General features: G+C 44.5%; 1 protein-coding gene across 6 annotated transcripts; it reads right to left on the reverse strand.

Moving 5' to 3' along the window:
* Positions 1–1,501: 1,501 nt before the first annotated feature.
* Positions 1,502–25,526, reverse strand: VIPAS39 (VPS33B interacting protein, apical-basolateral polarity regulator, spe-39 homolog). Of its 6 annotated transcripts, XM_045823545.1 has the most exons (22): positions 25,397–25,477; positions 22,892–23,020; positions 22,596–22,766; positions 22,361–22,453; positions 21,600–21,702; positions 19,336–19,482; positions 18,252–18,290; positions 17,843–17,907; positions 16,821–16,877; positions 14,012–14,104; positions 13,295–13,328; positions 12,679–12,781; positions 11,195–11,222; positions 8,615–8,688; positions 7,648–7,723; positions 7,046–7,180; positions 6,397–6,438; positions 5,968–6,057; positions 4,596–4,682; positions 3,712–3,801; positions 3,210–3,314; positions 1,502–2,591 (listed from the first exon to the last, which is right to left on the reverse strand). In XM_045823545.1, exons 3-22 carry the CDS (start codon positions 22,596–22,598, stop codon positions 2,571–2,573), a joined length of 1,485 nt encoding a protein of 494 aa, XP_045679501.1. In that variant the 5' UTR covers positions 22,599–22,766; positions 22,892–23,020; positions 25,397–25,477; the 3' UTR covers positions 1,502–2,570. The 6 variants fall into 6 exon arrangements, with proteins under 6 accessions (XP_045679501.1, XP_045679503.1, XP_045679504.1 ...); XM_045823547.1 differs by lacking the exon at positions 22,596–22,766 and having other exon boundaries at positions 22,998–23,020; XM_045823548.1 differs by lacking the exon at positions 22,596–22,766 and having other exon boundaries at positions 22,922–23,020.
* Positions 25,527–25,934: the final 408 nt, after the last annotated feature.

Here is a 25,934-nt window from a genome sequence, read left to right on the forward strand (position 1 = left end):
TGTTGAAGTTGTCATCAAGTCTAAGAAATATTTCCTTAGACCAAAACAGGAGGTAGGCCATCCTACTGTTTTGAGTGATGTTTCTAGCTCCTAAGGAAGGAGGAGCTCAGAGCCTCCCAGCTCAGCATGGCCAGCACAGCCCGGGACAACTTGTACAAGCATTTTCAAAAATGGGGATCCAGTGGTCGTGGCTTTGTAACGTGTCAAGTGGGCTGGCTGACCTACATTTTCCAGAATTCCCTTCTCTGTATGTTTCCGGTTAGGTGTGCCACAGGAGAGATTTCTGTCAAGATCTGGAGGGTGGAAGTGCGGCCAACGACCAGTTTGTGTTTATGCTCGCAAGGGACAGGCGGGCACTTTTGTGTCTGTTGGTGGCCTTGTCGCTTGTGGGGCAGCAGTTGGACCTGCCACTGCTGTACCTTCTCCTGGATCCCCCTGCAGCTTCTCACAGTCCCCGGCCAGATCTGTTTTCAGCTCCATGACCAAGGCCACCAGCTAGCTTCTCCTGCAGGACACTCACTTCATCAAGGTTGGGAGCAGTGAGAAGTGACTCGGGTTCCAGTCCCTGGGCTCCAGCTTGTCCCTGCCCTCCCCTTACTTTATTCCCATCTTCCCTTCCCCGCTGCCTGCCACCTGGATTTGCAGCCCCACCACCAGCCATGCAGATGACCTTCCAAAGACTGTTTGACTGCCCTACTTGAGCAAGGCCAAATGTCTGTAATGTCTCACATACAGATTGGACAGAGAGACACAGACTGTACTCCCAGTGTTCTGCTTCTCTAAATGAACTCTAGTTGATATACTAGTTAAGAAAGCTATGGCTGTTTGTGTGAAGATCAGCCAGTAACTCGAACACAATTCAGCAAATTAAACTCGTTTCTACAACAGCAGGAGTGATTGGGAAAGGAACCAAACATGAGGTTACCTGAAATTGCAGAGGAACTGCCAAGTGGAGAACTAAAAGTCCAAGTCCAGTCCCCTTAAAGGATTTCTCAGCGTCAGCATCACTAACATTTTGGGCTGGAAAATTTTTGCTGTGGAGTCTGTCCTGTGCATTGTCGGGTGTTTGGCAGCATCCCTTGCCTCTCTCCACTAGTAGCACCACCCAGTTGTGGAACAGAGTGTCTCCAGACATTCACACAAGTCTGCTGGGGAGCAACACGGCACCCAGTTGAGAACCACGTCGCCTTACACACTGGGTGCCTCTGCACACCACCTCCTCCTCCTACCACCTGATCCACTCCATGATCACAGGAGCACAGAATTCTACGAGCTCTGAGAGAACCGTGCCCTCCTATCCACATTAAGACAGAGTCCAGAGAACGAGACCCTCCCACCATCACCCAGCTTGTCAGTGCTGGAGCTGAGACAAGAGGCCGGGTCTTCTGTCTCCCAGCTCTGGGCTCTTTCTATGAACCACACGGCCCTGCTTCCTCTTAGCACCATTGCCCCATAACCTAACGTGTGTTGACAGGCTGCTGAATGTAGTCACCGACACAGATTTGTAGTGGTCCCAAAAGACCAGGCAATTATTTATTTGTTTTGCAGAAAACAACCGGAGGGAAAAAGAAGGCACCAAGGAAGAAACAACTTTATTGGGAGTCTCGGCATGTCTAGGGAAACCCAGTTCAGTCACAGAGGAGAGGCTAATGTTGGTACAGGGCAGGAATCTTGCATTATAGAACATCTTCTTAAAAACCAAGTGTGAAACTAAAGCCTCCATCTTAAAATCCTAACCGTCGGCAATGCTGCTGAGTTTAGCCCTGGTGAAACTTCTGTAATCTCCTAGTGAAATAATGAGATCTGTGCATAAATGGAGAGCTCCAGTACTGCTGAATCTAAGCTTCTGCAAGTTCACGGTCTGGGGTGGGAGAAGTAGAGGAGAAGACAATGGGGCTGTTCGCTTCACCCACACAAGGCCATCAGCCTGCAGTTTTTGACAGAGGCTAGACTGGGGCAGCAGGGGGACACTGGACTGAGAAATAACACCCAGGCCATCTGTCATTGTGGAAGGCTCCGTACAGTCGTACAGTCTGGTGTGGGGGCGCCTCCAGCAGGTCCTGGCAACACTGGCACCCCTTCCTGAGGCCCCCAGGAGAAAGCCATTTTGGTTCTGTTCTGACATCACTCACAGCAGAACTGCCAATGTCCAGCATCAAGTCCGGGCCATAATCAGCTGAGAGGAACTGAGTGGTCAGCCTATGACACCTGCATCTCTTGGTCTAGACTTCTCTGGCAGAGCAGTCACTTTTCTCAGACCGAGAGGGATCTTGCCCACCGCGGGCCCAGTCTAGAAGTGACTCCCACCTTCACATGAGCACCAGGTGGAGAGAATCTTTCTCATGAGTCGAAGCTTTAGATCTTGGCTCTGAGATGATAGACCCTGGACAGAGATCAGTCGGAGGCTCTCTGTGCCCAGGTGCTGGTTTCCGTCCCAAGAGTAGCAGGTGCGGCCTGTTGATGAAGGGCCCAAGCAACGTGATGCTTTAACTCTCCTAAAGAAAAGTGCGCTCTACTCTCACGGGCAGAAAAGGAAGACACGATGCAGGTTTCAGGGTAGCTGATGCCACTTAATTCTTCCATCGAATTTGCTGTGGCAAGAAGAAACAATGATCATTTTGCACTGATTCCAACAGAGAGGTAGTGGGAATGCAATAAAGTAAGACTCACAGCTACATAGTACATGGAAAAGAGAAGAATGGAAGGGGGAGGAATTTTGAAAAATGTTGTATGTGGCAGAGTTCATTTATTCAGATACAAATTAGATACCAAATCTGTGTCTTACAAGCCTGAGTTTGGGCATTTATTCTGGTCCTGCCCTCCTCAGGATCAAGAGTCACTAGCTTGCAATGACCCCAGGTGGGTCCCAAAGTATCTAACCGGGAACTAAGGTTAACATTAACAGAGAGGTCAGCAATTTCGTGCTATGGGAAACAGGTAGGCTGTGTTCCCCAAAGAGCTCAAATCCAATGTACCCTCTTCTTACTTCCAACAGGCGGGCTACCTTCATTCTCAGGATATTGTGAATCTGTAACATTCATTTCTATCCTGCCAGAAGTTAGTGCCTCCTATCTGTTAGACTTAACTGTGATGCTCTCATCACAGTTAGGTCTCACCAGAGGTCCCCAGACGACCCTCATGCACCCTGGACACGACTCTGTGAGCTGCCTGTCTCCTGAGACTGCCGGAGGGGGGCTGTGGCGGCTCACCGAGCTGCTGAGAGCGGCATCTATCTTCTCCTCCTCTGCAGACCCTTTATCCACCTTACTCCTGTATGCCAGCAACTGGTGACGATCCTTCAGGTCCCGGCAAGTCTGTACACCAAAACAGACAAACAAGAAGACCCCCAATCAGCCTTCTCTTCTTTCTCTTCTTGTTATTCCTCCTTCAAGCCAAGGCTCAAGGAGAGGCTGGGATGACAGCAGGGTCAAGCCCCACAGCACTTCCTGCCGGAGTGAGTCTACAGAGCTTGCACGGCTCGATTCAGCTCTATGAGTTCTCCGAGCGCAACATTTAGAAGAGCACAGAAACACCAGTCAGAGGGCTGGGAAATCACACAGGAGCGCTGGCCTCCATGCTAACTCTTGCCAGATCATTTTGTCCAGTAAGTCCAAATTGATGGCAGTACTTTATGGTTCAGGACAGAGAATATCATAATACCCGACTCTCCCCTGAGGATGAGTACAGGGTTCATATTTCTGGGGAACTCACATCAATGACGACATCATGGCACTTGAACTTGATAGCTAAGTTCAACTTTGTGTCCACATCTTCCACAAGGTTGACATACTCCTGTAGTATCTGTGGGAAGAGGTACTTCTGATTAGTGATTCCCAGACCCATTAAACACAGAACGCTGAAAAGTAGAAACAAATCCCAAAGAAGGCAAAAAGAGTTCACCTGAAATCTGACATCTACAAGTCCCATCACCCACCACATGAGCAGTGCTGCAGTGGGAAATGAGGTGGACCCCATGTAGCATTCCCATGCGCCCCCAAGAAAGAAGGGCAAAGCACGCTCTTCCACAGCCGAGAACTGGATCCCCAGGCCAGCAACACGCATGCTCCAGGCCTGATCCAGCACTGCGCCCACTGCTCCCGGATGTCCCTTTTCAGTGAGCTCTCCTTTTGTATCATTTCAGCAGTGCAGCAGTACTCCACGTGGGCTTAACACTGTAGGTGCTTCTCAGAGTACTTCTAAAAGGCAGAGAACTTCTCTCCCTGGCCTTTTCTTTTTTAAGATTGTATGTATGTATGTATGTATTTTATCTTTAGAGAGGGGAAGGGAGGGAGGGAAACATCAATGTGTGGATGCCTCTTGCGAGCCCCTAACTGGGGACCTGGCCTGCAACCCAGGCATGTGCCCTAAACTGGGAATCGAACTGGTGACCCTTTGGTTCGCAGACCAGCACTCAATCCATAGAGCCACACCAGCCAGGGCTCCCTGGACTTTTCTCTCTCAACTCTGACTACAGTTACTGTGTTGCCTTTCCTGGAAGGAGAGAACAGATCAGGTGTCCTATCACTGACCAGTAAAAGGCTGCAGGTTAGGTATCCTAGAGGACCCTGCCCCCAGTTCTTTTCCAGAGCCCTTACCTGGACGGGGGCGTTGTTCTTGTGCAGAATTTCCACAACCCGATGGAAGCCAATGGGTGCTCTCTTCTTGGTGTAGCCCAGCCAGTTCTGAAAAGGGAAGGTGGCAATAGTAACTAAGCCAGGCATGAACTCAACACTCTCTGAGCGAAACAGAGATGAGTTTTTCAGAAAAGTCAAGAAACTTGACAGGGTAGAAAAGAGTCATATGAAATAAGTTCTTAGATTTATAGGCACTAATGCAGAAAAGTCTGTGAAATACAGCTAAGCGAGATAAGCGATTGACTTAACAACTTGGAGTCTGAACTTACCTGGGTAGAAAAATCCTGCCCTTTACATCTTTACATTTACATAAAGATGTTCCTTTGTAAAGTCACGGGGAAAGAGCTGAAAGTGCCCATCAACCTGTTAACGGTATTTGCCTCGAGGAAGGGCGTGAGAGAGGGGCAGGCAGACAGCCCCAGAGAAACTTCCCTCTTTATTCTTTATACTCTCCCACAGTGTTCGATTTGGACACAGGCATGTGTTGCTTTGGGGGTTAATGTAGCTAACTGAATAACTAACAAAGGGGAAAAAAAGAAAATTCTCAAACCCATAACGAAAAAAGTCAATATTTAAAATGTCAGCCAGTATAGACAGGACAACCAAATGCAACACCAGATGCCTGGCTGGATCCTGATGGGGAACAAACAAAAACAGCTCTCAATAGCTCAGTTAAATACAGACTATACATATGGTAACAGTATTACACTAATGTTAAATCTCTCGTGGGTGGCTACAAAGGAGGAAAATGCTTAAGCATTTAAGGGATAAGTGTCATAATGTCTAAAACTTACTTTCAAGTGGTTCAGCAAAAGGAAAAAGCGGCCCTGGCTGCTGTGGCTCAGTGGGTTGAGCACCGGCCTGCAGACCGAAAGGTCACTGGTTGGGGGCACATGAGAGGCAACAGATAAATGTTTCTCTCACACATTAATATCTCTCTCCCTCCCTTCCTGTCTCTCTAAAATAAATAAATAAAATCTTAAAAAAAACACACAAGAAAACATATTTTTTTCCTCTTTTTCTATACACATAGAAAAGGCATGTGCCCTAAACCGGGAATCGAACCAGTGACCCTTTGGTTCTATACACATAGAAAAAGAGAATGGAATGCAAATACAGCAAAAACATTAATAAATTAGTGCAGCAGATAAAGACTATTAGTGTTCATTACACTATTCTTTCAACTTTTGCTTAGGCGTGACATTTTGTAAAATAAAAAGGTAGAGGAAAAATGTAAGCCAGTCACCAGAGAGCGAGACTGCCCCGAGGCCTGGGATACAAGCAGACGGTCTGTCTGGCGTGTCGGCCGCCCGGAGCCGCTCGAGGCACCCACCTTTGTGGTGAAGAGGGCATCCACGTCGTGCCAGGCCCGGAGCTTGGCGCGAGCAGCCAAGGCAGTCAGCACATACTGTTTATCTGGGATCTAGAGAGCAGACACCAGGGGGATTTAAAGGGAAGCACAAATGCACCAGGGGCGGTACTTGAGAATCCTGGAAAAGGTAGGCAAAAATGTACCACAGTGTTGATTCTGCCCCTTAAAAGTCCATCAATCTCTCAGGTCGTCACCAACCCTTCATTCCCAAGCCCCAGCACTGCAGCTGGCCCTTCAGTGAAAGCCTTAGCTCACTTCCCACAAACACATTCCTTTCTACCTTTTACCCTGAACTTGAAGGGACTTACTATGCAGGGTTACAAAGCAACATCCACTCCACCTGGCACCCCAATACTACTTTTATCCAAGCACTGACCAGTTTACATCTACCTTAAATGTCTTCTTCAGGTTGACCGGACTGCTGAATGTCCCCTGAGTTGAAAGTGGAGAAGGGATTTTAGTGTCACCGACTTTCCCAAATACCAGCCAACCTCCCATTTTCTTTTGTACTCACTGGACTGTCTACATTTTACTCCATAACTATTTAAACCCAGAAATTCTTTTAGGAGAAAAGCTCCATCAGGTCTAACTGGATATGGATATCACCACAACCCAGCCTAACAAGACTGGGTTAACTAGTATGGTGCTTCCCCCAATTTTATACTAATCCAAATGTCCACTTGTGAGCATTACATTTTTAAAAAAGGGCCCCAATCTGCACAGCCACCTGACACCCTGCTGCTCGCCTGCACACTGTGTTCGCCAGCCCACCTGCATTTACGGACCTCGGGACAGAGCCGGCCCTGGGGGCAGCGCCGGTGAGACAGTGTGCTGTGCTGATGCCCGCACACAGGGAGCCGCACGAGCCCTTACGGGCCTCCCTCCCCTCTGGGCTCACCCCTGCGGAGGGCCAGGAGAGCCTCCGGGCGGATTTCCGAGAACTGGGCACACCCACTGTTAACAGAGTACATCAAAACTGACTTTGAACTCGGCTCCTCTGTGCAGTGAGGGCCCGGGGTCTGTCACGGGGTGCCCGTACCTCAGCCTCCGAGTAGTGGTAGAAGCAGGAGTAGAAAAGTGTCGTCACTAGTGGCATGTTGAGGATGGAGGCTTTGCAGGGGTGCTTCCGGAAGATCTCGGTCTGTCCTGCTAACTCTAGATGGCGGTCATTTGCCTGCGGTGGAGTGAGCCAAGGGAAACAAAGGACAATGCCCATGCAGTAGAAGCAGGAGGGAAACTTTGGATACTACCATAGTTGTTGTCTTCTGCCCGGGGAAAGATGCAAGGGGGAGCGGGGGGGGGGAGGGGGGAATTGCCCAGGATAACCCAGGGGAGTTTAAAAGCCCAGGGGAGTTTAAAATGGTGACAGACCCAGGTTGGACGGAGGAAGACCAAAGAAGTAGCAGTGAAATGGGAATTCTGGGATGACAAAGAGATACTTCCAGGTTAATAGCAGGTGAGAAGAAAAAGGATGCTGAGAGCAATGGAGGGAAGAGAGCTACCACAGAGAGGGAGAGAATGAAAGGCTTAGAGACTGTAGCAGGAAATGATATATACGGGCAGAGCACAGATGTCTCTGCGATGCTGAATGGCCCTCAGCTTTGGCACTGAGGCAGAAAACACAGATACGAGGAGTCTAACCTCAATAATGATCTGACGTTCCAGGAGTGTGTAATGGTCTTGTATGTGTGCAGAATCTTCTGCTGAAAATGGCAAACTGGCAGAGGGCCAGAAGGTTAGTACCCCTTCCTCTACTCAAACAGGAACAAACCTAATTAAACCAAGTCCCTACTGCAAGCATGTGAGGCTCATGGGGCTTCATAAATCTGATCTCAATTCACCTTAGGAGCATCAATAAAAGGCAGAGAGAGGATGGAGAATATAGAGTAGACCTTTGGATAGAATTCTGTATTTGCAGTTTTTCCAACTGAAGAGGGATCCCGAAAGCTGACAAAATATAGCCATTAGTGATTTTGTTGAGGAACGAATTAGAATCTTCTCACTGTGAGAGCTGTAATGTTTGGTGAGTGAGTCACTTAGCTAATGAGTAAGACGAGCCACCGCCATGAAGGTTGTCCAACAGTAAAATGAGCTACTCCCAAGAGCAGTGAGAGTCCAATCAGCGGAACTGTAATGTGTGGGGCAGGTTTCTACAGGGACTTACATTCTGGGTCAAAGCCTGTACTAAATCAGTGGTTCCCAGGCTTCGGGGTTTCAAGGATCAGTAACACTGAAAATACTATGTGGCCCAGTTTTTATTTTAATATGTATGGTCATAAAAAAGAATTACGACTAATTTTACTAGGGAGGGGAGAGAGGGGAGAGGAAAAAAATCACAGAATAAAAGACAGCCTTTCAGTTACAAAAATTTGGCTTAAAAAATTCTCAGCATTGTCTTTATTTTTCTTAATGTACCATCAATCAATTAAAATTCTATTGGGGACTAGCATTTCGAACCACTAAGTAAGACAATTTTTAATGATGCTTGTATGTATGATCCATTGTATGAGCCTCTCCCTTCAACCATCCATCCATTCTACCCTTTTAGTCTCTTCACTCCTCCACATGAGAGTATTTGTACTTAAAAACATTTCTCCTACACACTTACCCAATGCAGGTCTTCAGGAATTCTTTTCGTTTCTCAGGGTCTTGAATGTTCAAGTGCTCTCGATAATGGGACAGCTAAAAATTTTCAAAAGAGACACAGAAAGGCTTTGAACTATTTCATCTCCTTAGAATGAAGAGGTGGCTCCATAAGTACACTTTTCCCATGCTTCAAAACCCAATGTTTCATTATCAGGGATTCTTTCCTGGTAAGGACTGGATGTAGGGATGGGGGTGGGGAGCCAAAGAGTGATTTTCAATCACTCTTTGGTTTATCTAATAAATTGCAATGTGTAATATGGTAGCCACCAGCCATGCTGGGTTGTTTACATGTAAATTTAAAGTAATTAAAAAGAAATTCAGGTTCTCAGTTGCAGTAGTCACTTTTTTAGTGTGATTAGTGAACAGTGTACATGTGATTAGTGGCTCCCACATCGGATGGCACGGACACGAATTACTCCCATCACCACAGGAAGTTCTATGAACGGAGCTGACGTATAACAAAGCATTAAGTAGATGGAGCACTTAGTTTTACTCTGGAGATTGGCTTTAGCTTCAGTATTTAACCAAAACCAGCTTTTGCTTCAGCTTTAGCCTTTGAAAAACTGAAGGGCTAAATGCCTACTTCAATGTTATTTTTGGCATCCTTGACCTTGTACATGATCAATGGTGGTACCATCTCAAATAGGGCAAGTCCTTCTGATTCACTGTTGACAGCTAAATAGTCAATTCAATACTATAGGTTTTAAGTGGAACTCTGAAAGAAAATCTTTCATGCTTTCTATTTTGAAATTCTAAAAATTGAATTCAAGTTTATATGACACAATAATTAAGGATGACTGTGAAAGTTGTAATTTTATATAAGGTTATTAGAAACTTCTAGTAATGAAAAAATTAACAGACTGTCAGTTAATATGAATATTAAGAGAATGAGCCATGGCTGGAGAGGCTCAGCGGACTGAGCACAAGCCTGCGAACTGAAAGGCCGCTGGTTTGATTCCCAGTCAGGGCGCGTGCGTGGGCTGCCCGCTGGATCCCCGGTTGGGGGTGTGCGAGCGCAACTGATCTACGTTTCTATTGCACATCGATGTTTCTCTCCCTCTCTTTCCCTTTCCGTTCCCACTCTCTCAAAATAAACAAGTAAAATCTTAAAAAAAGAGAGAGAATGAATTGGCTTTAGGAGGACAGCATATCCACTTACAGCAAACAGATTTTATAAGAATGTAAATGATGATGTAAACCAGAATAAGAGATTATTCTGTTTTAATATTATATTAATATTATATTATTTAATATTATAATCTGGTCTTTGTAAAGTATCTGTTATATAGTCATTTGTAATATTCAAAACAGTGACCTTTAAGAGCTATGAATTTTTGGTCTTAAGTCTTTCAAAAAAAGTCCTACTTGGGAAATCTTCATATTCTGTGAGGATAAATTAAAAGCAGACTATCAGCTTTGCCACTTGCGGAATGTACAAGGTTAGAAAATTCCAAATTTATATACAGCAACATGCATGCTAAATCGTCTTCAATTCAAACATCACAGAGAACATGCAACAAACAAGAAAGTTTTAGGTGGAAATGAGTTACCCAAAGTACATTTATTTTTACTAATCAAAATTCAAAACAACACACTTTTTAAGAATGATGTATGAAAACAATTCCTTATAGTTTCAAACCTATAAAGTAGAAATGGACACAAAGGCTTTTTAAAATGATGACTACAGACTGCCAATCATTTGGAGTAGATTAAGAGAAAGCATTTTTGAGATTTTACCCTGCCTTAAATATTAAGCACACGTTCCTTTTAGCAAATATTACTAGAAAACACTTTCCTGAATTATACCCCATTGCACACACAGGTTTAACCACATCATTAGCTGCACCAGCTGGACGCGAGCACGGACGTCACCACACGTGCGCTACAGCTGCAGCGGCTACGCGGCCACGGGAACGGCCCTGCCGCTGCTGGCGCTGGGAAGTTCTCACCCCCGCATTTTGTCTAACGTTTAAAAATGGACCACTGAGGCTTTAATACTACAATTACATTTTTGATAAAAGTTCAGACTTAGTCTCATATTCCAGGTGTTCATTCTACGATGATGAAAATCTGTCAAAAATCTATTTTAATGCTTGTTCGCTGAGCTCTGAGCCAAAATGTGCACTGGGGGGACTACCAGCGTGGCCTGTCTTCCTTCTCGACCTCTACCCGGTTTCTCATCACTCTCAGCTTTCACATTTGCTTTAGTATTAACAGCCAAAAGCCAAAACCCAAAAGCTCCTACAAACCAGGAGTTAAAAACAATTGCAAACAACAACAAAAAACAAATTACACATTGATGAGGCCAGTTCTCATTCATTTATTTAAAAAAAAAAAGCTTATTTACAGCCAAATCAACAGAACGTATTAAAAACAATAAAACAGTACATCATCAGGATTCCCAGATGTCTCTCTTTTCTGGATATAATCAATGTCAACAGAAAAGAAACAGGTTCAGTCATGAACCTGGGATCCTGGAGACCAGGTGTTAGCTTAGAGTTCTGTTACACAGGCCCCCAACTGAAATAAAGGCCACACTTACCGCAAGCTCTTCTGTTCTATCTAGGAACCTGGGGAGAAGCAGAAGGGAGCAGGGCATTTTTATCTAGTGACGGGTGGCGGTGTAACCTCACAAAACAGGATGACTGCTCTAGGGGAAACACAATTCAAACTCAACTGCCTCCATTCACAAGGTAAGCCCTTCCCTTCTTTAACTTTCTGCCACCAGCAACCCTTTGAAAACACATGGTGGATCAGCCAACATTGTTCCCGACCTTCCCAGCTAAGCAAGAAGCAGGGACAAGGAGGCACTGCAGGGTGCAAATAACTCTGTAAGGCCCGATGGGAAGGCTCAGACTCTACCAAACCTTAGCCCACAGTAACATTATAGATTTTTTAAGAAAGATTAAAGCAATCTTCTTCTGTCAATACACTCTTGAACAGATTTTCTATATTGTTGTCTTGTTTTCATGTACAGTGTAAAATGTGTTCTGTTTCTCCCCAAAGGTGGTATGGCCTTGAAGAACAAGGACTTTCACGTTCCGATCCCTTTTTCCTCTCAATGGTCCACTACAATTAACTCGCTGCTTTGGCGGGAGGTGATGCTTCATAAAGCCTTACTGATTGGGAAGGAGGGAGAGAACAGCCTGCCTCAATAACTGTGTCTTCTGAAAATTCATGACTAACCACCTGTAATCTTGACCCTAACCAGATGTCCTGCTTTCCCCACCTTAGTCTCTGGGGCAGCTCATCACTGTGCTGGAGTCACTGGTAACTGGAGTTACCCTAGGCCACATGTCAGCCTCAACAGAGGTTCCAACCCCTTCTCTGACACTGAAGAAAGAACATAATATACATACATTTTAATCTAAAGGCAGGAAGTAGCCCCGACTAACTGGAAGGAGAGGAAAACAAGATAGAAAATGCCCCACTCCCCAACCCACAACAGATATGCCTACCTCTTACCTCTCCACCAATCAGAATCCTACCTAGTCTCAGGCCCAACTCTTAATTGCAAATTACATTTGCTGCTTCTGCTTTTCCACTGTACTTCTCACTACCATCACTGGGGACCAAGTAATAAAAGATACCTTCATTCTAAATTTTCTATTTTAAAAATGTTTAATAAATATTAATACTAGGCATTATGCTAAGTGCTTTACAGAACACTAACTCTTTTCGTCTTCATAATGACCCTGTGGGGAAGGCTTCATCACCTCCATTTTACAGATGGGAGCACTGATACTTGGAAAGGTTGGGTAACTTGCTCAAGGCCACTCTATAAATTAACGGTGGAGCCAGTATTCAATGCAGGTGTGTGTGACTCCAGAGCCTGGTTCTGAACCACCTGCTGCACTGTCACCTTACCATTGCCTGTGGTGCATTACTAGTTATCCCATCACATTTCAAAATCTTGTCTAACAAGCATTTCCACAAACAAGAGACAGTGTGTTTTCTCTCTGCATCCCCCAGAGTGCTTTAACAAAGCACTTAACATGCTTTATGGACCCGGTGATCAGGGCTTACCGGAAGAGATCTAAAAGCAGCTTTTGATCCCCTATTTCCTTAAGGAAGTGAATGAGATGTCTCAGGGCGACCTGCCGCACCTCCAGCTCCCGGAAGAGGATCTCTGTGATAGGCAGGAAGAAGTCAGGTGGACAAAGACTAAAGCCTATTACTCGAGTGTGAAGCTGATCTCCCTAGTCACACATTCCGAACATTAATTCCTCAAAGTTGATTAGAGGCTGGGAATGGTTTTGTATGGCATTCCTGCCCATGGCTCAATGTACCATCATACACTGCATGGCTCAGGACAACTCTCAGCCGTTGCGTCAGCTTGCGGTTCTCACCAATGCAGACTTACGGCACCGAGCCTCAACTGTGACCGACTCAAACCGGCAGAGCCATCTGTGTGTCCAGTGAATAGAGGGGGCTTTGTAGTTAGTAGTTTAGGCAGTCATCCCACTGATGGATGACAACTGCCCTCGGGGATGCGATGTGTACTCTGAGGTCTCACGCCAGCCCTGCCACCTCTGAAGCAGACCCGATGCTGGTGAATTCTGGTGTAAAAGCCACAATGACTCTTTCCCCCAAACATAGCACACGTCTTGCTGACTGAAGATTTCCATCAAACCAGGCTCACCTTTGCTCAATGTCCTCTTCAGGAATATCAAAACCTGGAAGAAAAGAGAACAAAGAATGAATTACCCTATGCAACCTCACCAACACAAAGCCCTGCCCTGAGCACCTGATATCTAGGCATGAAGTCAGCAGGTCCAGGAAACAGCTCTATGTGGTGGAGGGACCGGTGGTGGACATCTGAAACTGAGCTGTGCCTTGGGAGGCCACATGCCCGTGCCCATACTGGCAAGAGTTACCTCCCCACACTCACATCTCTCTTGCCTCAGATTATAGTAGCCAATCTACTGCTTCTTAGTTACAATCAAGAGTTGCACACAGTGTGTGTCCTGCCAGCTGAGACCTAAAGCACATATTACTTAGACTCCTGCACATCAAAAGGAAATCCAGGATCCTTACTTGACCTTTAAATGAAAATGTTAAAGTCTGCCCTGGCTGGTGGCTCAGTGGATTGAACACCAGCCTGTGAACCAAAGGGTTGCTGGTTTGATGCCCAGTCAGGGCACATGCCTGAGCTGTGGGCCAGGTCCCCAGTTGTGGGTGTGTGAGAGGCAACCACACACTGATGTTTCTCTCCCTCTCTTTCTACCTCCCTTCCCCTCTGTCTATAAATGAATAAATAAATCTTTTAAAAATTTAAAAAACAATGTTAAAGTCTATTGTGACCGGATTTTCAGAAACTAATGACAACAACAATTAAACAAACAAACCCACAACTCACTGCAGTAATGACGTTTCCATCATGCATGCTTACTGCTTCTTCCAGGAGCTGTAGCTTGTCCTGTAAGGAGCGGAATCTTTCTAATGAGCAGACCTGGCAGAATACAAACAGAATTAGTGTGCAAGGAAGAAGATGTTTGCAACATTCCTTTGTCACGGGATGCTAAGAACAGGCAAGAATGAACAGAAATGTGCCCAAGGAAAGCCACTCTACTTTAACACTACGGTCCCCAGCACACGGTGAGAGAGCAGGCTCCCACCACACCCTCTCCAGTCAGGCTCATGCCCTAGAAGATGTCATGTCCTGCCGAAGTCCTGCCAAAGTCAACAGGTAGAGAGTACCTCTTCTCTTTTAACCAGATAGAATCTACACACAATGAAGTGTTCCAGTGCATAGTTCAGTGAGTTTTGACAAGTACATAATTCCATGTAACCACCACCACAATCAAGGCACAGAGCACTTCCATCACCCCAGCAAGTTCCCTTGCCCACTTTGATGTCAACACCCTCTCCCATCCCCAGCCCTGGCAAACGCTCATCTGTTTTTAGTCATTAAAGTTTTGCCTTTTCTAGAATATCAGAAAAATAGAATCATACAATGGTGTACTCTTTCATATCTGTCTTCTTTCACTCAATATCCTTGTGCTGTGATGAGTATGAGTAGTTTGCTCCTACTTATTGGTAAGTATTTTTACATTGTGTGGACACACCACCATTTATTTATCCATTTAGCTGCTGATGGACATTTGAATTTTCACTCTGGAGATATTAAGAATAAAGCTGCTATAAGCATTTGTGCACAAGTATTTATACAGACATGTTTTCATTTATCTTGAATTTTAAATGTCCAGGAATGAAATTAAGTATATGATTAACTTTGTAATAAATTGTCAGACTATTTTACAAAGTACTTTTACCATCTACCTTCCTGCTGGCAGTATACAAGAGTTCCAGTTCCTCCCCATCCTATCAGTACATTTAAGTTTAGCTATCCTAGTAACTACATAGTGGTATCTCATAGTTTTAATTCATATATTTTTAAAGATTTTATTTATTTTTAGAGAGGGGAAGGGAGGGAGAAAGAGAAGAAACATCAACGTGTGGTTGCTTCTCATGCACCCCCTACTGGGGACATGGCCTGCAACCCTGGCATGTGCCCTGACTGGGAATTGAATCAGAGGCTTTTTGGTTTGGAAGCCTGCATTCAATCCACTGAGCCACACCAGCCAGGGCTAATTCAAATTTTCTTGATAACTAATAATGTTCAGCATCTTTTCAATTGCTTATTGGCCATTCATGTGTATTTTTGTGATACAAATGGTCAAATCTTGTGCCAATTTTTTTATCCTCACCCGTGGACACCCTTTCATTGCCTTCAGAGAGAGAGGAAGGAAAAAAGAAAAGAGAGAGAGAAAAGCATCTATGGGCTGCCTCCTCCACCCCCCTAAGCACTGGACCTGGGATCATACATACCCAGAGTCGGAATCAAACCTATAACCTAGGTATCTGCCCCAACTGGGGCAGAATCAAACCCACAACTCTCTGGCTATGGGACAAAGCTCCAACCAACAAAGCTCCACATCTACCAGGTCTCTTGTGCCAGTTTTTTATTGGATTGTTTATCTTCTTATTACTAAAAATAATTCATTATTCTTTATATATTTTGGATGAAAATCATTTATAATGTATATATTTTACAAATATTGTCTCTCAGTTCTGGTGATCTTTCCATGTTTTTAACAGTGCAAAGATCAAAAGTTTTTAATTTTGATGAAATCCATTTAATCACTTTTTTCTTTTCTTTTTCTTCTTCTTCTTGTTGTGTGTGTGTGTGTGTGTGTGTGTGTGTCCTGGGTAATAATAAAGATTTTTGCCTACATTTTTTTCTAGAAGTTTTATGGTTTTAGTATTTACTTTTATTTAGGTCTGTGATCCATTTTGACCCATTAGTTATTAAGATGTCAGTTCTCCCAAAATTGATCTATAAATTCAATGCAATCTCAATCAAAATCCCAAACCTCCTTTGTAGACATTGACAAGTGATACTAAAACCTACATGGAAATGAAAAAGACCTACCATAGCCAAAACGATTTTGAAAGAGAGGAACAAAGTTGAGGAACAAAGTTAAAGAACTCCCATTACCTGATTTCGAGATCTGCTATAAAGCTACAACTACCTAGACTGTGTGTCGATGGCATAAAGACAAATAAATCAATGAACTAGAACAGAGTCCAGAAGCAGATCTACATGCATATGGCCAACTGATTTTTGACAAAGGTACCAAGGTAAGTCAATGAAAAAAAGACAGCCTTTTTGAAAAATAGAGCTAGAAAAAATAAGGAAGTACATGAGAAAAGAACAATGAACCCCAATCTTAACCTCACACTATAAATAGGGCAAAAGTAGACTTATAGTTGTTCATATGGAAAATAATACAGTAATTAATAATAATACAAGAATGAACTGTTTTGCATACACACTACTGTAAACCTACTTTTGCCCCACCCTATATAAAAGTTAACTCATAACAGGTAACAGACCTAAACATAAAAGATTGCTCTCATTCTTAAAAGTACTGTTCCCTCCCATCTATTACCCTTTCCCCATTAGTCTGTCAAAGTAACACTCAATTCTGGAGAATCTCAAATTTTGCAGCTGATTTTCTATCTTAGTGAATTTATTTTCCTCCTGAAAATAACTTCATTTAACAAACAGAACTCAAGAGAGAGGTCAAGAAATCTTCCCTGTGGGAATAAGCGGGCCAGCTTCCCAAAAAGTCCCACAAGACCCCTCTGTCCAGCTGCCTTACCTTGCCCTTGCGGAGGCGTCGCACCGTGTCACTGGGGCTCCAGTCGCTGCTGTAGTCCTGGAACATTAGCAGTACGTGAGTCCCAAGAACTACCAGTGTGCCTGCTCCTCGCCTCAAACTCACTGCCTCAGTCCCTAAAGGGGAAGTATGTTGTGGGAGGGAATGGATGGGAAAAAATGAACTGGAATAGTCTTGTTCTGAGTTTCTGAAGGAGCTAGAATGGGCAATACAAGCAAGAGGAGATGAATGAAGAGGGAACGAACCAATTGACAAAATCAGTAATGCTATGCCTATTGGCTCAGGATTCCAACCCCGAGATGCAGTCAAGCTCATTTCTGAGACTCTAATTAATAGCTATGCCAGCGTAAGGAAAAAGGAAAACATGTGCCTTTTCTGGATTTTTTTAAAAAAGATTTTACTTCTTCATTTTTAAAGAGAGGAGAAGGAAAGAAGAAAAAGGAGGAGAAAAACAGGGTTGTGATGTGTGAAAGAAACACTGATGGGCTGCCTCTCACATGCCCCCAACTGGGGACCTGGCCCAAAACCCAGGCATGTGCCCTGACGGGATTGAACCAGCAACCTTTCGGTTCGCAGGCCAGCACTCAGTCCACTGAGCCACACCAGCCAGGGCAACATTTTCCTTTTCTGGACCTTACAGTACAGTTTCTTCCTTATGAATCAATTTGCTTTTCTATGTGCTTCATGCAAATATAAGCTTCTCCAAGTTTCCAGACCATACTGATGATCAAAAGTACCCAAGTACAGCCTTCGAAAGGCAGTGTAACGTGGAAGGAAAGTGTGCAAGGACTGAAACAGAAAACAAACACTTCTGCGTTCAAGCACCACACGTACTAGCTGAGTGACCCCAGGCAAGCCCTCATGTTTAGAAATCCAATTTTTTAATCTATAAAAGGGGGTTAAAATAACAGATGCTCAAAAAGTTAGGAAGGTCAAGCAAGATAACGTATGTCAAAGCACTTTAAACAGTGTAAAGGGTCAAACCAGTATGAGAAATAACTCACCCTGTACTCCCCCCTGGGTCTCCCCAGCTCTGGAGCGTAGCTTTTGACGGGAGTGTCCGAGAGAGCTAGAAGAGAACAGGCAGCTGGTTCAGAAGGACATCATCTTCTTGTCATTCCTTTCCTCAACAGCTTCCTTCTTGACTTACAGGTTCCCAAGGTACCTTTTAGGGCCCAAAGTAGACCTCGGTTCCTCCCCAAAGCCAGTGTCTGCAGAAGTCACCCCTCTCCACTGTAACTGCAATCTACTTCTGTACTCAGAATCAGAAAATTTCTCTGGTGATGATGATGATAGATTCAGAAGAAATCTTATCAAATCGCCTGATTACCACTCTTCTCCATGACGCCCCAGACTGTACCCCAGATCAGTAACGTCTCCCAAAGTAACCAAGAAAAGGGGGTCAATGCCTACCATCAGAAAGGGACTGGAAACTTCCAAGTCTTGTCCTCCCTAAAGATGAAGAACACACGAGGGAAGTCAGACCCATCAGATTTGGTTACAAATGTAGCGTGCATAAAACCTTATTATGCCATGTGGGAACGGAAGGCTGAAGAAAGCTTTTATTCAATTTCAGAAATTTGAGATGCTACTAAAAATGTTTTAATTGTGGCAAAATATACATAAAATTTGCCATTTCAACCATTTTATGCCCATAGTTAGGTGGCATTGTGCACATTCACATGTACGAGCATCTCCACCGCCCATCTCCAGAACCCTTCACCGTCCGACGACACTCCCCACCCCCTCGCCCCTGCCTCTGGCGGCCATGCTTCTCCTTCCCGTTTCTATGCACCTGGCCATCCTAGATACCACACAAGTGGAGTCATACACTATCTTTCTGTGTATGAAGCCTTTCTGGCTTATTTCACTTAGCACAAAGTCCTCAAGGCTCATCCATGTTGTAGTATGTATCAGAATTTTGTTCCTTTTTGGCAGAATAACATTCCAGTGCATGTACATTTTGCTTATCCATTCATTAGTCAATGGATATTTGGGTTATTTCTACCTTTGCTATTATGAATAGTACTGCTATGAACATTGGTGTGCAAATATCTGTTCAAGTTCCTGCTTTCAATTCTTTTGGGCATATACCTAGAAGTGGATTGCTGGAGCATAATGGTTATTGTGTTTAATTTTTTAATTTTTTGAGGAACTGCCATATTGTCTCCTATAGTGGCAATACTATTCTACATTCCCACCAGCAGTGCACAAGGGTTCTCAACAGCAATACACAGGAGTAGGGAGAAATTCTGACCTAGGCAAATATCTTCAGTACCTGTCATGGGGTTAATGCCGATTTCGTTCATGCTCTAGAAACCCAGAACAATCCCTCTGAATGTCTCTCACTTCTCCCACTCTTGATCCCCAACTGCCAGCTCCAAAGATAATTCTTTTTCCTTTAATAATCTTCTTCCAGAGTAAATAAAATTTATAACCTGAGCAGTTTTTTTTTTAAGGAAAAGAACTCCCTATGGCTTTAACCATCACTTTTTACCTCTAAAAAGGCTGCTCAGGGAGTAGGTAGAAGTAGGTTTGGGTAGCTGCGGATAGGAGGAGAAGCTGTTTCGGCTCCTCAGCTGTTCACGCCCCTCCTGGTTTGACCCACTATTACCAGCAGTCTCTTTGATGGACCATGAGATACCTGTGAGATAGTAAGAACTAAATCAGTCATTCTTTTCCAGATAAATCCTAAATAATAACTATTCCAAAAATTCTAAAAGCTTTTCATCCTGGTCCTTTGGTCGACATGGACTCCAAAAATCAGGACAGGGAAAAAGGACAGAATCGAACAGTCTAGTCAACAGAAAAATGGTCAAAGGAAATGAATAAATGGATCACAAAAAGGGAAATTCAAGTGGCTATTCAACACATGAAAAGCTGTTCAACTTCACTCTTAATGAGATGCTTACATAAATTAAAAGTGCACTGAGATACCACTGGTCCCCTCCAAGACTGGCAAGGACCCCTAGGTTAATAATACCCAGTGCTGGCGTGGCTGTGGGAAACAGAAGAACCCTCTGACATTGCTGGTGGGAGTACAGATTGGTGCAACCCTCACAGAGGGCAATTTGGCAGGATCTACCCAACAGATGCAAATACCCTCTGCCGATCACTTCACTTGAGGACTTGATCTTTCATATAGTCATATATGGGCAGAATACAAGGTTATTGGTAGCAAAATAAATAATACAAGATTGGAAAGAATTACAGTTCATCAATAGTGAACTGACGTAATAAATTATGGTAAATCCATATATAGTAAAACCATTCTGTGATTTTAAAAAAGAGAGAATAAGAAAGCCCTTTAGGTACTGATATGAAAAGATCCCTGAGCTTTATCATCAAGTAAAAGAGCAGAGCATGATGTATGCTATCACTTGTATAGAAAAGAGATAAGAATATATATTCCTACACATATTTCCAAATGCAAAAAGAATCGTTTAACATTTTTATTTATTGATTTTGAGGGAGAGGGAGAGAGAGAATGAAAGAGAGAAAGAGAATCACCGATCTGTTGTTCCACTTATTCATGCATTCACTGGTTGATTCTTGTATGTACCCTGACCAGGAATCGAACCCACAACCTAATGTATCAGGATGATGCTCTAACCAAATGAGCTCCCACCAGGGCCAAAATAATCTTTTGATGAATACACAGGAAGCAAACAATAGCAGTTACTTGCTGGAAGGGCATGGACTGAGAACTAAGTAGGTGCGTGATAGTGTGGCAGGGAAACCTTTGACTGTATCACTAAATACTTTTTAATTCTCACCTGACGACATGATTACTGATCTGAGAGAGAGGGGAAGGGAGGGGGAGAGAAACATTGATCGGTTGCCTCTTGGACATGCCCTGACCTGGGACTGAACTTGCAACCTAAGCATGTGCCCTGATCAGGAATCAAACCTGCTACCTTTTGGTTTATGGGACAATGCTCCAATCAACTGAGTCACACTGGCCAGGGCAATACTTTTTGATTTTTAAATTACATGATAGTATTCTCTATTTAAAAAAAAACTTTAAAAATATTCTTAAAAACCGGATAGACTCTGCAAAGGTATTAAGTAATATAACTGCTAGGCAGCAAGACTTGGTGGCCAAGGAATTCAGTTCTGCCAACCAGTTATGAGCACTTCAGCCAGCAGCTCTCAAATATGACTGCATATTCGAAGTATCTGTGCCCTGGCTGGTGTGGTTCAGGGGACGGAGCACTGGCCTATGAACCAAAAGGTCTCTGGTTCAATTCCCAGTCAGGGCACCTGCCTGGATTGTGGGCCAGGTCCCCAGTTGGGAGTATGTGAGAGGCAAGTGATTGATGTATCTGTCACATATCAGGGCTTCTCTCCCTCTTTCTCCTTCCCTACCCTCTCTCTAAAAATAAATAAAATCTTAAAAAAAAAAAGGGAAGTATCTGCAGTGCTTCTTATACACTGAGGCGCCCTCCACCCTACTCCAACCACCTACAGAATCAGAGTCTCTGGAGTGAAGCCTAGGAATCTAATTTTAACAAGCACCCAAATGAGTCTAAAATCGCCAGCCAAGTATTGGCTCTAGGACAGCAGACCTAGCCATGTGGGAACTCCTGCTGTCTTTCCCCAGGGACCTTCTCCTGGGGTTCAATTTCCAGACGTGTCCATCTGAAAGCAGTGTAACCTCACGCCCCTCCCTGACAAGCACCAAAGAGACAAACAAGTGGATCCTTCATTAGTGACAAGAACCCTGCATACCACCCCCCTCATAGGGCCTTTTCTACTTACTTCCCACAGGTTCCCCACTCCAGCTGACTCTCTCCAGGTCATCATCATCGTCGTCATCCACGAAGTCTCGAAGGCTATTCACTGCGCGCTTGGATTCCTTTAACTGCAGGGGACATAAGGCAGGACATTCAGGCAATCAGTAATTCCCACCCTTCTCTTTGAAGACCAAAAAGACTGAGGAATTGGAACTTGAAGATGGCCAATACTTCCACCTTCTGTAATAGAAAGTCTAGCCTGCTAGATATTTGCCGAGAAAACAGATTGGTTTTTAGCCAGCGCTGCAGGCCAGTGGCAAAGGAGTTGGGAGGGCTCAGAGCCACTTTTGAGTTCTAACCATATCCCTGGCAATGCCTTGCAGTGTAAACCTGAGTGGGTTTACCCACCTCTCCAAAAATGAATGTTCCCCCATCTGTAAGACAGACACACTAAACACAAAATTTTCAATCCAGTCCACCTTTCAAGTAGAATAAACTATATCCCATGATAAAAGACTTTGGGTTCTTAGGGGGGGGGAAAAAAAGAACTAAATTATCTCAAGAATATAAAGACAGAGAGTTGGTTTTTACAGTCCTTTTGGTTCTTTGCTGAGGGTTCTTCTTCATGAACATTCTTCTAAAGATCTGACTCGAAGCATTTCTGAGCCTAATGGAGACCTGGCCCAAAGCCAGGTCACCAACTATGCAAGGGGAAGGAATTTTAGAGGCACTGCAGACCTCTGAAGGTGAGGGTGAGACCTTCGGCAACTGTTCACAGAAACCTACCTGGGAGAGCTCATCATCTTCATCATCAAAGGTGAAAGCCTTGAACTTGGAGCTATTCCAATATTCCTCTTCATCACCTTTTGTTCGATTCATCTGGAGTGAGAGGAAGACCGATGTACGTCCCTCTCCCAGGGCCTGCCAGGGGAGATTCCCCACCCACCCACCCAGACGACAAACTCCCTGCAGTAATCAGGGGCTGTGTAAAAGAATCTGGTAAAGCAAACACTGAACTTGCCATGTAAAATCAGATCAGTTGGTATCCAATTGATTGAACCATACTTTTGATCCTCGAATTACCCACAAGCTGTCCTTCATTCCTAGAACCCCTACTTTGTTCGAGGCACTCTCTCAGGCGTCATAAGGAATATTTAAAAAGGCCAAGACACAGTTCCTCTCCTGAAGGACCCTGTAACAGAACTGGAGGATTCAGCATAGGCACACAGAGAGTTAATAGCACAAGGCAGGCAAGTGTTTTAAAAATGCATTGCCAACTTTGCTGAATACACAAGGTCAAAGCATACACAAACTGACCATAACCGCATTCCTGTGTTCAACACAGACCCCCTGAGCGCCACGTCTGAGGAGCTCTCCCAGGCTCTGGGAGCACTGCAGTGAACAAAACTGATGGACGTCTTACTCTCACGTCTGCCTGTGAGATGCCTGAAAGAATAAAAGCAATTAAAAGCAGACTTAACCCTGTCTGTATCTTTAAATCCTCATTAATTTATTAACAAGTATCTGCCCAAACTTGGGAAATGTGGGTATGGCCAACAAAACAAAACAAAACAAACAAACAACAACCAAATATATAAAGAATTGGTCAAAAGACGACAAATCCCTCTCATAACTGCTCTAAAATTAGATTTCAGTCTGAAAAAATAATATTTGCCCTAGAATTACAAACCAAGTTATCAATGCCAACTGGATTAGTGTAGAAACCAGTTTAATCCAAGAATTAGGTCCAAAACTTCACAGCACCAAAAATAACTCCGAGGGCTCCACAGTGTCAGATTCTCAAGGATCAATTTGCTTATCCTTTCATTTCAATAACATCTTTCTCAGCAGCACCTTTCTCAATAGAAGTTTGATGAATACTCATCTTGGCTGTCCTGTTGAGGCTTCTAATCGTCCTTAACAAATTCTACTTCCCTTCCTGACTGTTTGTTTCCAGGGAATGTAGGGATGGCAAAGGTATGGTTGGAAATTTTCTACTACCTGATCCCTTCCCATTCTACTGAACCCAGATGTAACTTAAAAATTGTTCTGCAGCCTTAATTCCAGGGAGTCAAAACCAAATAAAAAGCTAGCAGACAAGGAACTCATCCCTTGCAGTGGTACAAGTATAGGCTTTGTAGTCAGGTACCCTTGAGTTCAAATCTTGGTTTCTCCAATTCTGAGCAAAGTGGGTAAAAAATTTTACTTCTAAGTCTCGGAGAGCATGACATCCTACCTACACAGGGCTGCAGTGAAGAATAAATAGGACTCGGGAAGCACCTCACAAAGTACCTAGCATTTTACTGACACCTTCCTCTTTCAGTTTCCTCATCTGTAAAATGGGCATTCATAATAGAAACCTAGTGCCCTGGCCAGGAGCTCAGTTGATTGGACCACTATTCCATGCACCCAAAGGCTGCAAGCTCCATTCCTGGTAAGGGCATATACCTAGGTTGCAGGTTCAATCCCCAGTCAGGGCACACACAGAAGGCAACCAATCAATGTTTCTCTCTCTCTCATCAATAAACATATCCACCGGTGAGGATTAAAAATAAATAAATAAGCAATAGAAACCTACCATATAGGATTGTTTCAAGGCCTAAACCAGGTAATACAGGCCTGACACAAAATTAATGCTCAGTATTAATTTTTATTACTAATAAATTATGGTACCTTGGGAGACATTAGAAAGAAAATATTTTAAGTAATCCTAAAGATTAAAAGAAATCAATTTGATTCAACAATCCTAAGCGGCCATCACAAACACCGCAGGTGCGCACGGAGCATATACTGTAAATAAATGTCTCTGCCACCGGCGCCAACTTATAGAGCACCGTTTTTGTCCCCCTCAGAAGCACACTGTAAGGGAGGACTGGCAGACTCCACTGGCACTTCCCTGAGGGAGGAAACGGAGCACACGAGGACTGGGTGTCCAGGCCGCCTTGCTGATTGCTCCTGCGCTCCTGGCTTAGGGCCTCCTGGGCCATTTCCACTGACTGGCATGGTCCTATTTTGCACTCCAGGGAAAACTGGGGCAGGCCACTCTTCACTATAGTAAATAAACATCTGTAAACATCTACAGATAGGCGTAGGCTCTATCCGACAAACCCAATAATCCACCAGAGGGATTTCTGGATGGATACTCGACAATCGGAGTATTGCCAAATCAGGACGAAGATTTACTTGGCAAGAGATACAGATTTAATAACTCCGCAAGTTATAAAGCAACCAGGTACAATTTTAAGAACGACTGAGACAGGTGTTTTAACATGATTTAAAATACTTCAGAGGCTTGTCCTTATTAGCACCTGTTTAACAACAGCCCACGAGGGAAGAACAGAAGAAACATGAAAAAGAAACACAGAAAGCACAGAAAAAAAAAACACAAAAAACCCAAAACTCCACAACCAACACGTTTCCCCGCCTCAGGACATCCCAGAAACCAGCTATTGAGAAGTTAGATTCCGATTCAGTTATCCTCTTCCAAAACAGTCCTACATAGATGAGGGTATGAACTGAGACCAGGGAATGTGAGTTAAACTACGGGCGAGCGTCCAAGAAGTCTTGGGTCCACCGCAGTTGTCAGAGCCCGGTGGATCCTTGGTATACTAAATATTCGTTTAAAAGCAGACGTCGGGGCTCAATCGCAGCTCCAACCCTGAGCGTACTCTGGTCTCCCTGCCAGGGGTCGCTCGGACCGGAAGGGAGTCAGGCCGTGGGGGGAGTGTAAGGACGCCTTAAAGAATTGGGTGGAAAGGAACAGGGTGCGAAGAGACTGGATTCAGCCAAACACACAGCCCAAGGGGTTTGGGACACCCTCACCTCTTCCACACCGAGCCCTCCCAATCAGGAAAGCGCCAGACTCTTCCGCCGCTGGGCGAGCCCTTCTAGACTGGCTGTGCGGCACAGAATAGGGCGGAAGGGGATAGTCGCGGGGAGGCGCAGCGGTCAGAGGGAACCTGTGGCTGGACAGGCTCCGCAAGGCATGCTGGAAGTTGTAGTTTCTTCCCTCTCTGGAGTTAGGTACTGTCCGGGCATGCCACGGGGCTTATTAACTACAGCTCCCAGAATTGCCGGCGCACGGTGCCTAAGTCGTTTCCTTCACTATTAACGCGACCTTCCGTATTCATCCAGAGGGTCACGCAACAAGACTACAACTCCCAGGAGGCTCAGCAGGGGCGACTCGTGGTCCAGGGAAACAATGAGACGTGTTCTTTGTGTCCCTACGGCTTGGGAATGGTCGAATGAGGGGCTGCATTTCGGGCTCCTTCGGGGAGAACCTAAGGGAACCTGAAAGAACCTTAGCACGGGCGGAAGCCAAGGTCCGGCGAGGTGGAGCGGAAGTACGGGGTGGGAGTTA

The sequence above is a fragment of the Phyllostomus hastatus genome, unplaced genomic scaffold (assembly GCF_019186645.2).
Source record: "Phyllostomus hastatus isolate PE091 unplaced genomic scaffold, TTU_PhHast_1.1 phas_scaffold_501, whole genome shotgun sequence".
Lineage (NCBI taxonomy): Eukaryota > Metazoa > Chordata > Mammalia > Chiroptera > Phyllostomidae > Phyllostomus > Phyllostomus hastatus.